General features: G+C 42.4%; 2 protein-coding genes across 3 annotated transcripts; both read left to right on the top strand.

Moving 5' to 3' along the window:
- The first annotated feature begins 605 nt into the window (after positions 1-605).
- Positions 606-4,786, top strand: etfb (electron transfer flavoprotein subunit beta). Its single transcript, XM_088998835.1, has 7 exons — positions 606-764; positions 1,322-1,480; positions 1,553-1,711; positions 1,791-1,853; positions 2,834-2,992; positions 3,431-3,649; positions 4,476-4,786. Exons 1-6 carry the CDS (start codon positions 711-713, stop codon positions 3,599-3,601), a joined length of 765 nt encoding a protein of 254 aa, XP_088854961.1. The 5' UTR covers positions 606-710; the 3' UTR covers positions 3,602-3,649; positions 4,476-4,786.
- A 140-nt stretch (positions 4,787-4,926) lies between these two features.
- On the top strand, positions 4,927-15,597 carry vsig10l (V-set and immunoglobulin domain containing 10 like). 2 transcript variants are annotated; one of them, XM_088998834.1, is made up of 11 exons: positions 4,927-6,019; positions 7,324-7,581; positions 8,345-8,626; positions 9,474-9,740; positions 10,636-10,875; positions 11,502-11,756; positions 11,822-11,914; positions 12,765-12,977; positions 13,365-13,525; positions 14,392-14,454; positions 14,555-15,597. In XM_088998834.1, the coding sequence occupies exons 1-11, from the start codon at positions 5,956-5,958 to the stop codon at positions 14,630-14,632; spliced, it is 1,974 nt and encodes a 657-aa protein (XP_088854960.1). In that variant the 5' UTR covers positions 4,927-5,955; the 3' UTR covers positions 14,633-15,597. The 2 variants fall into 2 exon arrangements, with proteins under 2 accessions (XP_088854960.1, XP_088854959.1); XM_088998833.1 differs by having other exon boundaries at positions 7,324-7,653.
- The last annotated feature ends 125 nt before the right edge of the window (positions 15,598-15,722 follow it).

Here is a 15,722-nt window from a genome sequence, read left to right as displayed (position 1 = left end):
TACAAAAAATACCGGTACTTATTTAAAAAACTATTTCTTTTTATTATATTCGGGTAAATAAAAAAATGATTTGCTTTTTGACCATGATCTATGTTTCTCCTTCGTTTGTGTTTTGTTTAAAAGCAAGCTTTGTCCAGACGTCCTATGTCTGTCAACCATATAATAATAATAACAACAACAACTACAATTACAATTATACATTTCATTTATAAGCGCCTTTCAAAATTCTCAAGGACACTTTACCATATAAAGATATGGATACAAACATCCAACAAAGAATATCCAGGCAGACGGAATTTATGTTGATCCCAAAGAACTTTGCCACACTTACGAGGAACGAATAGCCGTATATTTTTCTACACGGTAGATTTCATAAGTGACTCCACATCAATTTTTCCGCAAACCAAGAATCTGAAACTGATTTTGAGTTATAATTTCAACTATAAAATAAAATGACTTTTTAATAAATACATATTATTGGAATGCAGCGATATTGTACTTTTTGAAATCAGCAACGGGGTTAGGAGGGCCCAACCAATAAGCGCTGAAAACGTCGCGCCCGCCCGCTTTTCATTGGCAGAAGCAGTAGGCCTGGCTTCTCTTCCTGGTGTTACATTGAAATAACTCCGACGTCTTCCTGGGTGAAGGTTCACTTGCGGTGACTCGGTTACGCCCGCTGTCCACAACTTCTTTTTACGCTCTCACCAACCATGTCTGGCCGCGTTCTCGTCGGTGTCAAGCGTGTCATTGACTACGCTGTCAAGGTAAAAAACATATTTACTCGGATGAATATTTGGAATGATTACAGTGGCTTGACTTTCGGTGTTCTACTAGCGTGCTAACCACGCTTAATATATTGCAAAGCATACATTTCATTCGAATAATCAATGACCTACCAGGACACATTTCGCTGAATACAATGTTGCCCGATCGCTTTTTGTGTGTGTGTGTATAATTTGTTGTTTTTGTTGCTTAATGTGTCGATAGTTTCTTGCCTCCAAATACCACCTCGCGATGAGATTAAATAATAAAAACAAGCGCTTGTCCGATTTTCGCACAAAGTCTGCTATGATAGCCCCCAATTACCCTGTTCAAGGCAAGCGGCGTCAAACATAACATGACATGGCGCAAGTAGAGAGTATATATTGTACATACTTAGCAATAAAGACGATTCCGATTCTGAAATAATGGCGATGTAGTCTCAAAAAAGGAGTTTTGATAACTTCCCATGATCACTTGAAAATCAGATTCATTTCTGCTATGTGGTAGCTGCTCGTCTTCAACCGTGACTCTGTTGTCTGTCTTTGACCGCCACATTCAGATCCGGGTAAAGCCGGACAAGACGGGCGTGGTGACCGATGGCGTGAAGCACTCGATGAACCCATTCTGCGAGATCGCCGTGGAGGAGGCGGTCAAGCTGAAAGAGAAGAAGCTGATCAAGGAGGTTGTGGCGGTGAGCTGCGGGCCACAGCAGGCACAGGTGAGCATCTGGTAGCCTAAGAACGTCAGCGTGAAGTAATTCTCCATTTTTTGTCGTCGTTTTCTTTCTCAGGAGACCATTCGCACCGCCCTGGCCATGGGAGCCGACCGCGGGATTCACGTGGAGGTGTCTGGCAAAGATTACGACAACCTGGGGCCTCTTCAGGTCTCCAAGATCATGGCCGCCTTGGCCAAGAAGGAGGAGGCCCAGCTTGTAATTCTTGGGAAACAGGTCACAAGGACCAAAAATAAAATCCATTCCTGTTTCCTCCTTCTGATCAAATATATAAAATATGCTTGTTTTTCAACAGGCCATCGATGACGACTGCAATCAGACGGGACAAATGACAGCAGCCCTACTGGACTGGCCTCAGGTAAGAACTTCCTGTTATTTTCGTGTCAGGTTTTATTTGTACAGTGATACCTCAGCTTACGAACGTAATTGGTTCCCAGAAAGTGTGTGTAAGGCGAAAGGTTCGTCTGCCAAACATTTATTTCCCATAAGAAACCATTAAAATGAGAATAATCCATTCCCAGGTCCCCATAAAACATAATTTTCTACTAAATAAGCCTTAAAATTACACAAAATATACATAATTTGATGTATAATAAATGTGCTATTGTATTGTAATTAAAGAAATAAAATGGACAGTATAATAGTCGTTTTATTGACCATTGTGATGGTCATTGATGTAGTAGCCTCTTAATGATATCCGAGTGAAGTTGCCGTGCTGGATGGACTGCTACAATGTGTCCTTTTTTCGGTCAGGGGCGTTCCTTCAGTGACGTAGGGTGAGGACTCATCACCAACTCAAAAACAAGACTTCCGGAATATTCAGCGCGAGTCTTAAAATGTAAAATATCGCGATATGCTGTGGAATCTTCTTAAAATATGCTCAGTAGAAGTCATTTGAAGCCATTTTACAAATGATGGACACAACTTGTCCGCAGACGTCGGTTGTCCTTTAAGTAAAAATAATGACTGATTGTGGTTTACATGGGATGATTTGAAATTTTGGTTCAGACTTTGGTTAGCATCGTATCACTTAACATGCTTAATTTGCTTTTGCGAGCCGAATCAAATGACGTGGCGGGCCACATTTGGACCTGGGGCCTTGACTTTGAAACCCCTGATTTAGAATATTTATTTACAATTTTTATTGAACATTCGCGAGCATATTAATGATTTTTTTTTTCCCCCCTCACAAAGTATTTTTTGAGGCCATACTCAGCGTAACATATCGCGCTATTCCCAGAAAATTTATCAAAGAACCACAAGTGAACCTGCACAAACCAGCACGAAACAGTTCAAAGGTTTTCCGTGATTTTTTTTTTTTTTTTTTTTGTGGGGCAGGGCACGTTTGCGTCAGAAGTGACGCTGGAAGGCGATAAGATGAAAGTGGTGCGCGAGATTGACGGCGGCCTGGAAACCGTCAAGATCGACATGCCCGCAGTCATCACGGCGGATCTACGACTCAATACGCCTCGCTACGCCACCCTGCCTAATATCATGGTAAGTAGCTGCAAATGGCACCTGCTGCCTTCTCGTGACTGACTGATTATGGCATGTGACGCGCTAAAATGTCCGCCTTCACCTTCTCCAACCAGGGTTTCAAGCGTATGGTCACTTTACATAGCTATCTAGCTAGCTATCGATTAGCTAAATAGCTATCTAGCTAATTTGTAACGGACAATAAGGAAACAGAATGAACTTAACACAACTAGCTATCTAGCTAGCTATCTATTAGCCAGCTAGCTTTCTATCTATTTGAGTTACTTCCGGGTTGAGTGACCGCTGGCGCATGTGGGCCAACTGATTATTATTATTATTATATAAGCAGGATGTCAAAACCTACCAAAACAACTCTGTGCTTTTTGAGAACTTTGTAGAAATGTAGCAATCGACCAAAAACGCACAACTTTTTTTTACGCTGCCCTTCCTGTTCTTCAGAAAGCCAAGAAGAAGAAAATTGCAAACGTGAAGCCGTCCGAGTTGGGCGTGGATCTGACGTCGCGCCTGGAAGTGCTGCAGGTGGACGAGCCTCCCCAAAGGCAAGCCGGCATCAAAGTGGAGACGGTGGACGACTTGGTGGGCAAACTCAGGGAGACGGGCAGCATCTAAGGCGCTCCGGAAAAACGCAAGGCGGGGCCAGAAGAAGGGAACCGCGAGGTACGTAGCAAATGCGTTCTGCTTTAGATTTCACATCAAAAGCGCCAATTATTAACTCATTCACAAATTTATTCCTGATTTGAAAATATGACATAGAACGCAATTACCAAATTTGTTCAGGTTTTGGTTTTTCATGCTTGAGTGCCGATAAAGTGCTGGGCGTGGCTTCTGGCCATGTTTTTCTTTTCCACAAGGGGGCAGCATTTCCCCTGGGACTTTAAGGTGTCCTTGAGAGTTTTGAAAGGCGCTTATAAATGAAATGTATTATTATTATTATTATTATTATTATTATTATTATTATTATTATTAACTAAAGTTTAACTTGAGTTGCCTCACTTTTAATCAGAAACTTAGCTTTCTATCTGTTTGAGTTACTTCCGGGTTGGGTGAATGCTGGTGCGTGTGGCTGCCGCGGCTAACCACATAAAAGCTTATCTTGTAAAATAGCTATCTATTAGCTAGCTAGCTAGCTTGTAGTTATTTGTTAACTTAACTTTGACACCTGTGAATTTAAGGGATTTTCCAGCTCGCTGAATAGACAGAGAGCTAGCTAGTGAGCGAGCTAGATAGTGAGCTCGCTAGCTAGCTCGCTCACTACCTGGCTCGCTCGATCGTTAGCTAGATCACTACCTAGCTCGCTAGCTCGATAGATGAGCATGGAATTTCACGTGTTTGATTTACTTTGGCGGACCGAATAAAATGATCTGGCAGGCCAGATTTGGCCCCCGAACCTTGACTTGGACACCGGTGATCTAGCGATTGGTGATAAATACATTTTCATGTTTTTTTTTCTTCTGAAAGCCTCCATTTTGTTTCTCTCTTACAGGACAAGTACTGAGAAACACCGCCCTGCTGCCCGGTCGGTGTACTCGCACCACCGGACTTTTTTGCCCATCGTCAGATCTTTTCTAATGAGCTACCAATCTACTTTAGCATCTTTGTTTTCACAACGCTTCAAGGTTTGCTCACACCGCGCTTGTAAATGATTGTAAATACCGTACACGGACGCTAGCTTGTTCGTGTACGCCAAAATATTTGCCGGATTCCAGGACCGTGTCTCTCAGTGCCGTCAACCTTTTTACCATAAGCGCCTCAGTTGTACATGATCATGACAATAAAGCCACATTTGTTTGATTATTATTATTTATTTATTTTTTCATTGTACAGTGATACCTCAGCTTACCAACGCTTTAGCTTACGAACATTTCGCCTTACAAACATTTAATTCGCGAGCGTGTAGTCTTGGTTGACAAACTGGTTTTTGGCGGACGATCCAAACCACACGGTGGTTGGCGGACTAGTTTTCCATACCTCATTCTCTGAGTGCAGACTTGGTTTGTTATCGAGTGAAGTACTTTTGCTATTATAGGAAAAATACCCCACCACAGGCTAGTGTTAAGCCGAAGAAGACATTAAAGAAAATGAGAGTCGAGCAGAAGAAGATCATAAAAAAAAGGAAAATTATGTTTTATGGGAACACATTATTCTCATTTGAATGGTTTCTTATGGGAAATAAATGTTTGGAAGATGAACTTGTCATCCTTACACACACTTTCTGGGAACCAATTTAGTTTGTAAGCTAAGGTATCACTGTATCTTGTGTAGTTTTAAGGGTTATTTAGTAGAAAAGTGTGTTTTATGGGGACCTGTGAACGGATTATTCTCATTTTAATGGTTGCCTATGGGAAATAAATGTTCGGAAGATGAACTTTTTGCCTTACACACATTTTCTGGGAACCAATTAAGTTCATAAGCTGAGATATCACTGTAGTCTAATTGATTTGTGATTGTTTTTGTTGATAACAAAGCAATCACCCACACTCCGTCGTGCAATAAATCCAAATGTTAAGGGAACGCAGATGTCATTTTGTGTTTATAATAATAATAATAATAATAATAATACATTTTAAGCCATTCATTTTAAATTTCAACAGAAATGTTTATTTTACGAGTGACAAAACAAAGACTCGTGAGTGCATTTATTCCAGAATTCGCTGACACTTTGAATGTTTCTAACCCAAACATCTTCCTTCAACTGACCTGCTGAGTCCCACATGCAGGTTTTCAGTATGACGCGACGTGATTGGCCGAGACCCCGCCAGGGAGGCGTGGCTTCAACAAGGAGCGGCCCAGGTTTGCCCTTCCCATGCTGGGCTGACGCCTTTTGTCGCTCCTCAAGGACATTGGACACAATTCTCAACTTGAGTTTGGAAATTCTTTTTTTGATGCTTTATTAAAAGTAATTTTTTTAATTACCTTTTCATGCTTTATTGAAAAAATCCCAATTTTTTTTCCCTTCCTTAAAAATGCAGAAATTCGAGGGATTAAGTGGTCACATCTTAATGATTATTTGGGGCTTTACTCTTCCTGGTAAGTCAAGCTTTCTTTTTATTTATTACTTTTGACACGATAGTCACTTACGGGCTTGAATTGAAATCCAAAACAAAATGACATCACTTGATGAATTGTTGATTTCACTCATTTAAAATGTGGTGTTATTATTATCATAATAATCCATTTCATTTCTAAGCGTCTTTCAAAACTCTCAAGGTCACTTTACAGTCACAGGATCATTTTTTCTGTGGGTGAGCAGCGGCAGCCGCACACGCCAGCTTTCACTCAACCCGGAAGTAACTCAAATAGATAGAAAGCTAGATAGCTATCTAGGTAGCTAATAGATAGCTAGTAGCCACCTAGATAACTATTAGATAGCCATTAGATAGCAAGCCAAATAGCTAGCCAGATAGCTAATAGATAGCCAGCCAGACAGCTAATAGATAGCTTAAAAATAGCAAATTATTTATGATGGCAGTGATACCTCAGCTTACGAACTGAATTGGTTCACAGTTTGTCTGCCAAACATTTATTTCCCATAAGAAACCATTAAAATGAAAATAATACGTTCCCAGGTCCCCATAAAACTTAATTTTCTACCAAGTAAGCCTTAAAACTACACAAAATAGACCTTATTTTATGTATAATATCCTTGAGAGTTTTAAAAGGCGCTTATAAATGACATGTATTATTATTATAATAAATGTGCTAGTGTATTAAGTTGTTTTCTTGACCTTTGTGATGGTTGTTGATGTAGTTGCCTCTTGATGATATCCGAGTGAAGTTGGCGTGCTTTCTCGGCGATAATACCCTCACTCACACTGTCCCCTGCTAGCTGCTTTTCGTTCGTCCCACAATGGGGAAAATTTGCAAATCACAAGTATTTCAACCTCTTCTATTGCCTGAGAGCGTTTCTTAGACAACACAGAAACACCCTTAGCCACACGTAGCAATGGTTGACTTAGCATACCGGTACTGGGACGCTAAGTCACACAAACGCCCACCTCGTTGTTGTTTTTCTCTGATCTTTTTCTGCTTGACCGTCATTTTCTTTTGTGTCCTCTTCGGCTGGACACTAGCCTGTGGTGGGGTCTTTTTCAGTCCCAAAAAAGCAATAGTACTACACTCGATAACAAACCACATCTGCACTGAGTGCACTGAAAGAAAGTGGGTGTGGAAAACTAGTCCGCCAGCCATTTTGGCGCACCGTGTGTTTCCCGAAAACTAGTTCGTATGGCCAGATTATATTCTCGTGAATTTAATGTTCGTAAAGTGAAAAGTTCGTAAACTAAAGCGTTCGTAAGGTGAGGTATCGCTGTATTTGTGTTTTCTGTTTTCAGGTGTTGACATGCAGCTACTCGTCTCCGCGCCGAGCGCCACCCGCGTAGACGCTTTGGCTGGCGCTAACGTCACCCTTGCCGTGTCCTTCAGCGGAGCGCCGGACCCGGCCGTGACCTGGTTCAAAGGTCACCTCCCCGTCGTCACCTGGACGCTGGGTTCGGACGACCCACCGGACGTGGCGGAAGAATACAGGCGAACACTGAGGATGGAGCTCAACGGATCACTCCGTTTCGTTAGCGTGCCGATCGCTTTCGGAGGTGATTACACGGTGGAGATGACCAAATCTGGGCTGGGCGCCGTTTCCTTAAATTTCACATTTCGGGTTTTTGGTGAGTGCAAGCAAGTCAATTTTTTTCATAATAATAATAATAATAATAATAATACATTTGATTTCTACGCGCCTTTCAAAACTCTCAGTCACTTTACAGTCACAGAAGAAGTTTTAGACAGCTAGCAGGCTAGCTAGCGAGAGAGAAAGGGATAGAGCGACAGCTAGCTAGAGAGCTAGAGGGATAGCTAGCTAGATAGCTGGAGGGATAGCTAGCTAGAGAGATGGAGGGACAGCTAGCTAGAGAGATACAGAGACAGCTAGCTAGGTAGATAGCTAGCTAGGGAGCTAGAGAGACAGCTAGTTAGAGAAGTACAGAGACAGCTAGCTAGAGAGATACAGAGAGAGCTAGCTCGAGAGATACTGAGACAGCTAACTAGAGAGCTAGCAAGCGCGCTAGCTCGAGACAGAGGGATAGAGAGATAGCTAACTAGAGAGCTACAGAGATAGCTAGCTAAAGAGATAGATATTTTATGTGCTATAAGAGGTTTTCCTAATGTCAGTTAGGCACCAAAAATGGCACCTGTTGTCCTTTTAAGAACACCTTGAACCTTATACAATTTTTCCCCCTGTAGATTTCATACCTTGAAACGGCGCTTTAACGGGATAAGCTAAAGCCGAATAACTACATCTTTTTGTTTACTTTCCAGGTTAAGTTTCTTTCTGAACGCTTTGACGTGTTTGTCACTCAGAACCCTTTGAGAACGTGACGCTAAGCGCTTCCCCCGACCCGATCGAAGAGGGCGGCGAGCAGTTGCGCCTGCGCTACCGCATGCCGCGAGGTGTGGTCGAGCGCCAGCTGTGGTTCTTCAATGGCCGCCCGGTGGCGGAAGGAGGCGACGATTCGCGTTACTCGCTGCTGCCCGACGGCCTGACGGTCCTGCGGCCACGCCGCAACGACACCGGACGGTACACCGTGTCGCTTAGCAACCCGTTCAGCGGGGTGACGCTACACTTGAACGTCACCGTTTTGTGTACGCCCGTTTTCCTTCCGATAAGTTCCACTTGCGGACAAAGTCCAAGTACAGTGATACCTCGGCTTACGAACGCTAACGAACTTTTCGCGAGAGCGTTAAATTCGCGAGAATATAATCTTGGCATACAAACTGTTTTTCGGGAAACACACGAAGCGCCACAATGAGTGATGTGTCGTTCGCAAACGAGCCGGTTCTTGGCGCTCCTAACTGAAAATGGCAGCTGACTTTGTTTCCCTCTATTCCCCCCCCCCCCCCCCCCCCCCCAGTCTTCGGTTAAAGCCGCACGTGATTGGTCGCGATCCGTGGTAGAGCAGGGAGACACACGAAGAAGTGAGCGGGGGGAGGGGTTACAGAAACACACACACACAAAAGGGAGACGACAGAGCTTGAAACAAAAAAACAAACAAAAGTGAAATGGTGAGAAAATGGATAGAAAACACAGTGAAATTTGGACCCCTTTCAACTTTCTTGATAGTTCAAAGGCAGAGTGTAGACTTATTATTATTATTATTATTATTATATACAAGCAAGGAAACCAGCTATTTCTTTCATTACAATACAATATCACATTTATTATACATGAAGTAAGGTGTATTTTGTGTAGTTTTAAGGCTTATTTAGTTGAAAACTATGTTTTATGGGGACCTGGGAACGGATTATTCTCATTTTAATGTTTTCTTATGGGAAATTAATGTTTGGCAGACGAACATTTCGCCTTCCACACACTTTCTGGGAACCAATTAAGTTCGTAAGCTGAGGTATCACTGTAGTCAAAATCTGGATTCAACACTATCCACCTTTAGAGCCCACTCACTTGTGGTTTTCTGTTTGTGTTCGATTCCAGACGGTCCGGATGAGCCCAGAATCCAAATCGAGCCCGTTCAGGACTTTTACGTCTCCGGGGATTTGCTTACCTTGTCCTGCCAGGCGGGTGGATCTCCGCAGCCCGTCGCGGAGTGGACGTTTGGTGGTCGGACTCTGTCCGATGACCCCGTAGGTGTGCTAAATCTCAGTGCGCTGCAGACCAACCAAAGTGGGATTTACGTCTGTCGGCTGCGCAACCAAATGACCGGAGCGCAACGACAACAGAGCGTTACCATAAACGTGTACGGTATGTTGCTTTATAGCGCGCTTTATTTTTTAAGCCAGTACTTGTCTCTGTGAAAAGATGAAAGCCATGGCAGCTCTCTTGCTAACCGTCGCTGGTTCTGTTAAGATCTGACAACAAAAATGTCTCACTAGCTAGCATCATGGCACTTCACATGCTAGATTTGCTTTTGCGGACTGAATGAAATAATGTGGCAGGTCAGAATTTGACCTTGCTAGAAAACTAGCGAGCGATATAGCTAGCGAGCGAGTGCGCTCGCGAGACTCACTAGCTAAGTCACTCGCTAGCTAGTTTGCTAGCTAGATCGCGAGCTAGATCACTATAAAAATCGCTATCTAGACCGCTCGCTAGTTCACTAGCTAGATCATGAGCAAAATCGCTATCTAGACCGCTCGCTAGTTCGCGAGCTAGATCGCTTGCTAGTTCGCTAGCTCGCTCTCTCGCTAGTTTGCTAGCTAGATCGCTCGTTAGTTTGCTAGCTAGATCGCTCGCTAGATCGCTTGCTAGTTTGCTCGCTAGCTATATTGCTCGCTAGTTTGTTAGCTAGATCGTTAGCTACATCTTTTTCGAGATTGCTAGCTACATCGCTAACTAGATTGCTATCTAGATTGCTTGCTAGTTTGCTCGCTAGTTCGCTCACTAGCTAGATCGCTCGCTAGTTTGCTAGCTATATCACTAGCTAGTTCGCTAGCTAGATCGTTAGCTAGATCGCTAGCTAGATTGCTAGCTAGATCGCTTGCTAGTTTACTCGCTCGCGAGCTAGCGAACTAGCCATTACCACAGAATGAATGTGATATGAAACAAGTAATGTTGTCATTGTATTTTCTCCGAAAGCTGTGTGCCATAAGAGTGAAGTCCCGGATGGCATTTCCTGACAATATGTTGTTGACTGACGCAGAGAGACCCGCGGGAAGGCCGCAGTGCTCCGTGGTGTCGGAGGACAACCGAAGCTTGCGCTACAGCTGCCGGTGGACGGGCGGAACGCCGCCAGCCGCTTTGTCCTTCCCGAATTTGCACGAAGGCAGCAGCCTGGAAAACGTTACTTTGACGCTCAACGCGTCACGTCAACTGGATGGAAGGATTTTCACTTGCCGGGCACGCCATCCTGTGGAAAACGACCAGTGCAACGTGACGGCCGGTAGGTGCCTCTTATCCAAGAAGCTTCGTCAGCGAACTAAAATCTTTTGCTGGTAGTTTCGGGTGCTATATATATATATATATATATATATATATATATATATAGACTATATATATATAGACTATATATATATAGACTCTGATATGATAGGTCCCTGCTCTCAGGTTGGGGGGAGCAGAAGACTACTCCCCGCGGCTACACTGATTACTTCTATTGCCCTGCCTGATGGGGTCTACGACTGGCCTGATTGCCCCTTTTGACCTGGTATCACCTTATCATCATAACTAAGCCTATATTGCCGAAGAGGTTTTTTGATCCAATTTGAACCTCACCCCGCCATGGCGATTTAGTGAAGAGTTTTGCTGTTTTATGAAAATAGCTTCTTTTACTCTGTTTTCAAAGCATCTATTTTCTTTCGCAAAGATGTTCTCCTCATTGTCGTCCAATGAGTGGTTGCTAGCTTTTAGGTGCATATGTAACTGCAGATGTACTGCACCTAAAGTCTAGCAACCACTCATGAAAAAAATCTGACTTTTGCTAGTATGAGCTTTTGTTTCCCCAGTTTTTGTAGAAATATGACTTAACAGCCAACTCCTCCGCCTAAAGCGCGTTTGTCTCCTTCCCAGAAAGTCCTCGCAAGTTCCTCCCGAGCGTGAGAACCGAGGTGGACTCTGAAGGCCAAATAGTGGTCAGCATGCGCTGCCTGAGCCGGGCCGCCCCTCCCGCCGCCGTGCGCTGGTTCCGAGGCGGCGAACCGCTAAGTGACGACGGCGCCGTCCTGCGCCTCCGTCATCGCAACGTCAGCGTGCTGGTCCTGCACAACTACACCTGCGCCTGCCAAAATGCCCTCGGCAGTCGAAGCGGGCATCTCCGCTTGCAAGGTAGTCGCATTTTCTTGAACAAAGCACTTCGCTGTTGACCCTTGACCCCCTTTGCCCCCCTCCAGGGCCATCCATCTCCAATTTCAGTTTGTTCCCGCACAAGGACGGAACTATCGTCACGTTGACCTGGGAAGTCCCGCCCACCTCCATTGTCACAGGTAAATATAGCGATACCTCAGCTTACCAACTGAATTGATTCCCAGAAAGTGTGTGTCAGGCGAAAAGTGTGTCTTCCAAACATTAATTTCCCATAAGAAACCATTAAAATGAGAATAATCCGTTCCCAGGTCCCCATAAAACATCATTTTCTACTAAATAACCCTTTAAACTACACAAAATATACCTTAGTTTATGTATAATAAATGTGCTATGGTATTATAATTACAAAAAATAAACTGTACTGTATATAATAAAGTCGTTTTATTGACCTTTTTGATGGTCGTTGATGTAGTTGCCTCTTGATGATATCCGAGTGTAGTTGCCGTGCTTTCTCGGCGATAATACCCTCACTCACACTGTCCCCTGCTAGCTGCTTTTCGTTCATCCAAATCAACAGAAGTTTTTCAACCTCTTTTATTGCCTCAGACTGTCACTTAGACAACGCAGAAACACCGTTAGCCACATGTAGCAATGGTCGACTTAGCATACTGGCACTGGGACGCTAAGTCACACAAACGCACACCTCATTCGTGTTTCTCAATGATCTTCTTCTGCTCGACCCTCATTTTCTTTTGTGTCCTCTTCGGATTGACACTAGCCGTCGGTGGGGTCTTTTTCGGTCCCATAATAGCGAATGTACTACATTCGATAACAAACCATTCTGCACTCAAAGAAAGTGGGTGTGGAAAAGTAGTCCGCCAGCCATTGTGGCGCTTCGTGTGTTTCCCGAAAACTAGTTTGTATGCTAAGATGATATTTGTGCGAATATAATGTTCGTAAGGGAAGAAGTTTGTTAGCTAAAGCGTTCGTAAGCCGAGGTATCACTGTATCTCAAATGTTTGAATGCAGGTTTTGATGTCCAGATGAGCGGACCGGCCCTGGCGAGCGGCGACGGCGGCGTCCGCGGCGTCGGCAACTTCCGCACTGTCCTGCCCAAGCCCGGCTGGGCTCGCAGCGCGGACATTTTGGGCCTGGATCCCAAAGTCGCGTACCGCTTCCGGGTTCTTCCCAGAGCTCTGATGACCGAGGGACGGCCTACTGAAGCCCGTCGCGTCGGCCCGGGTACGCCAAAAAACAGCATCAGGGTATTTCGTTGCGAAAGATTCCATTTTAGAATACATCTGGAGAGAAAATGTCATTCAATAATGTGTCTATTTTTTGGGATAGTTTGAATTTTTTAATAATATCACAAATTATAAGCACACAATAAATTGATGAATTCAAATCAAAGGTCAAGAATAATGACTGTTATTGGGGTTTTCATACACAAATGTTACATTCGTTCGTACTTTAGCTAGCATGATGGAATTCCACAATTTTGATTTGCTTTCGTGGGCCGAATAAAATGATATTGTGGACCAGATTTGGCCCCCGGGCCTCGACTTGGACACCTATGCCATAGACTACGACTATCGCAATTTTTGTTGTGTTTGTATTTTGTGGCACTAGCCGAGGGTCTGAGCGGTCCGGCCATTGCGGGCATCGCGGCCGGAATCCCATGCAGCATCCTCTTCCTGCTTGTCATGTGCGGCCTCGTCTATTTGATCTTCTACTGGAGTCGAGCAAAAAAACAACACACCAGATATCCTGTGGCCAGAGCCGCCGACAAGGTTCCAAAAGTATTTAGTTATTTAGTTATTTTCTTTCTTTCTTTCCTTTTTTTCTTCCTTTTTTTGCTTTTTTTCTTTTTTTTCTTTTTTCTTTCGTCTTTTTCTTTCTTTCTCTTACTTTATTTCGTTCTTTCTTTTCTTCTTTTTTTCTTTTCTTTGTTTTTTTCTTGTTTTCTTTTTTTGTTTGCTTTTTGTTCATTTTAGTATAATTGTTATTTTAATTTAGGGAGTATTGGTTAAGTACATGATTTAATTTTTATTGCGTCATAACAGAATATTTTTCTTACGATAAAAAAATATCCCGAAATTCGGACATTTTTAAGAGGAGAAAAAAATATATTTTATTTTTGTTAAAAAAAAATGTTTGGACATATATTTAGGGAAAAAAAATATTTTTGTGATTAAAAAAAAATCACATTATTATTTAATAATTATTTGGGATGTATTTTTTGGAGGGGGAAATATAGATTGTTTTTGTTATTAAAAATATCACAAAATTATTTTGGACATATTTTGTAGGGAAAAAATATTTTGTTAACAAAAAAGATCACTAAATTATTTCAGACATACTTTTTTTTGGGGGGGGAATGTATATTGTTTTTGTTATTTTTAAAAATATCACCAAATTATTTCGCATGTATTGTGTAGGGAAAAAAATATATATAGTAGTTTTGTTATTATAAAAAATATCACCAAATTATTTTTGACATATTTTATAGGGAAAAAAAAAAATATATATATATATATATTTGATATTTTAAAAAATATCACAAAATTATTATTTTCGGATGTATTTTTTTTTGGGGGGGTGGGAATTTTCCATGTATTTGATTAGTTTTTGTCTTTGTTTCTTTTCTTTTTTCCAGGTTACGACGCCCCCAATGCCGACACCCCACAAGTCTCCCCCCGACTACAACAGACTGCATCAGGTGGTCTTTTTGCCCCCCCCGCCCCCCGATCCCCATCCCCGATTCCTTTCGCCACATTGACTCCAATCAATCTTTTCAATCATTTCCTGTTGTTTCGCAGACGCCGTCCAGCCTTTCGGTGGCCCCGCCCACTTTCGTCCCACCGCCGCCGCCCGTCAGAGTTGCCACAACGGTCTGAGGCGGTTGAATGTTGTCCAGTAGGCCTTGTTTTGTACATTTTCCATGTTTTGTATTCGCTCATCTTTTTTGCGCAAAAAAAAAGTTTTTTCAGGACTGAACTTTTACACTACGAACGTTGAACTCATTCACTGCCATTCATGAATTTATTCTGGAATTGAAAATATGACGTAGAGCGCCATTCCCGGATTTGTTCTGGTTTTGTTTTTTCTTGCTTGGGTTCCGATAAAGCGCTAATCAGGCTTGTGGCATTTTTTTTCCCCTTCCGCAAGGGGGCGGCATTTCCCCTTATTCTATGTTAGTGCTTTGTTCCAGCTGTCTATTAGCTGTATAGCTATCTAGCTAGCTAGCTATCGAACTTATCCTGTGACTGTAAAGTGACCTTGAGAGTTTTGAAAGGCGCTTACAAATGAAATGGATTATTATTATTATTATTATTATTATTATTATTATTATTATTATCTATTTATTAGCTAGCTAGGTAGCTAGCTAGATTTCTGTCTATTTCAGTTTTTTCCAGGTTGAGTGAACACTGGCGCGTTTTCCATGTTAGCGCTTTGTTCCAGCTGTTGTTAAAGCGCTATATAAGCCAATATGTATGTATTGCATCGTATTTTGTACATCTGCCCCCATTTCAAGCTCAGATAACTCCAGACTCATATTATTTAGGAATTAACTCTTTTTTTTCTGATGAAAGAAGACAGACTAAGGTTTGTAACGTTGTATTGAATGTGAATGTTGTCCTGAAACTCAACGTTGTATGGGTCGGTCCTGGAATTGGAGTGACGATGACAAAAACCCTGGCACTGGAGTGGCCACATTTTTGCACATCGTCTGGCAGTGAATGAGTTAAATCCAGTTGATATTCATTTTGTAAGCCTGTTTAGTTTTTGAAGGAGTTAAAACCACGGAATAAATACTTAACCTGTGACCTTGAGAGTTTTGAAAGGCGCTTAGAAGTGAAATGTATTCTGATTATTATTTCGAGTTGAAATGATTTTGAAAGACGATATTTGTTGCTCATGACCATCAATTCGTTTCAAATGATATTTTTACACCTTTTTTTACAGACATGAAAATAAATAAGTTGA

Source organism: Hippocampus bargibanti, linkage group LG06, assembly GCF_051943395.1.
Source record: "Hippocampus bargibanti isolate YZ-2025 linkage group LG06, ASM5194339v1, whole genome shotgun sequence".
In the NCBI taxonomy this organism is placed as follows: Eukaryota; Metazoa; Chordata; class Actinopteri; order Syngnathiformes; family Syngnathidae; genus Hippocampus; species Hippocampus bargibanti.
Note: the sequence above shows the minus strand (reverse complement) of the source record. Positions and strands in the feature narration are given on the sequence as shown.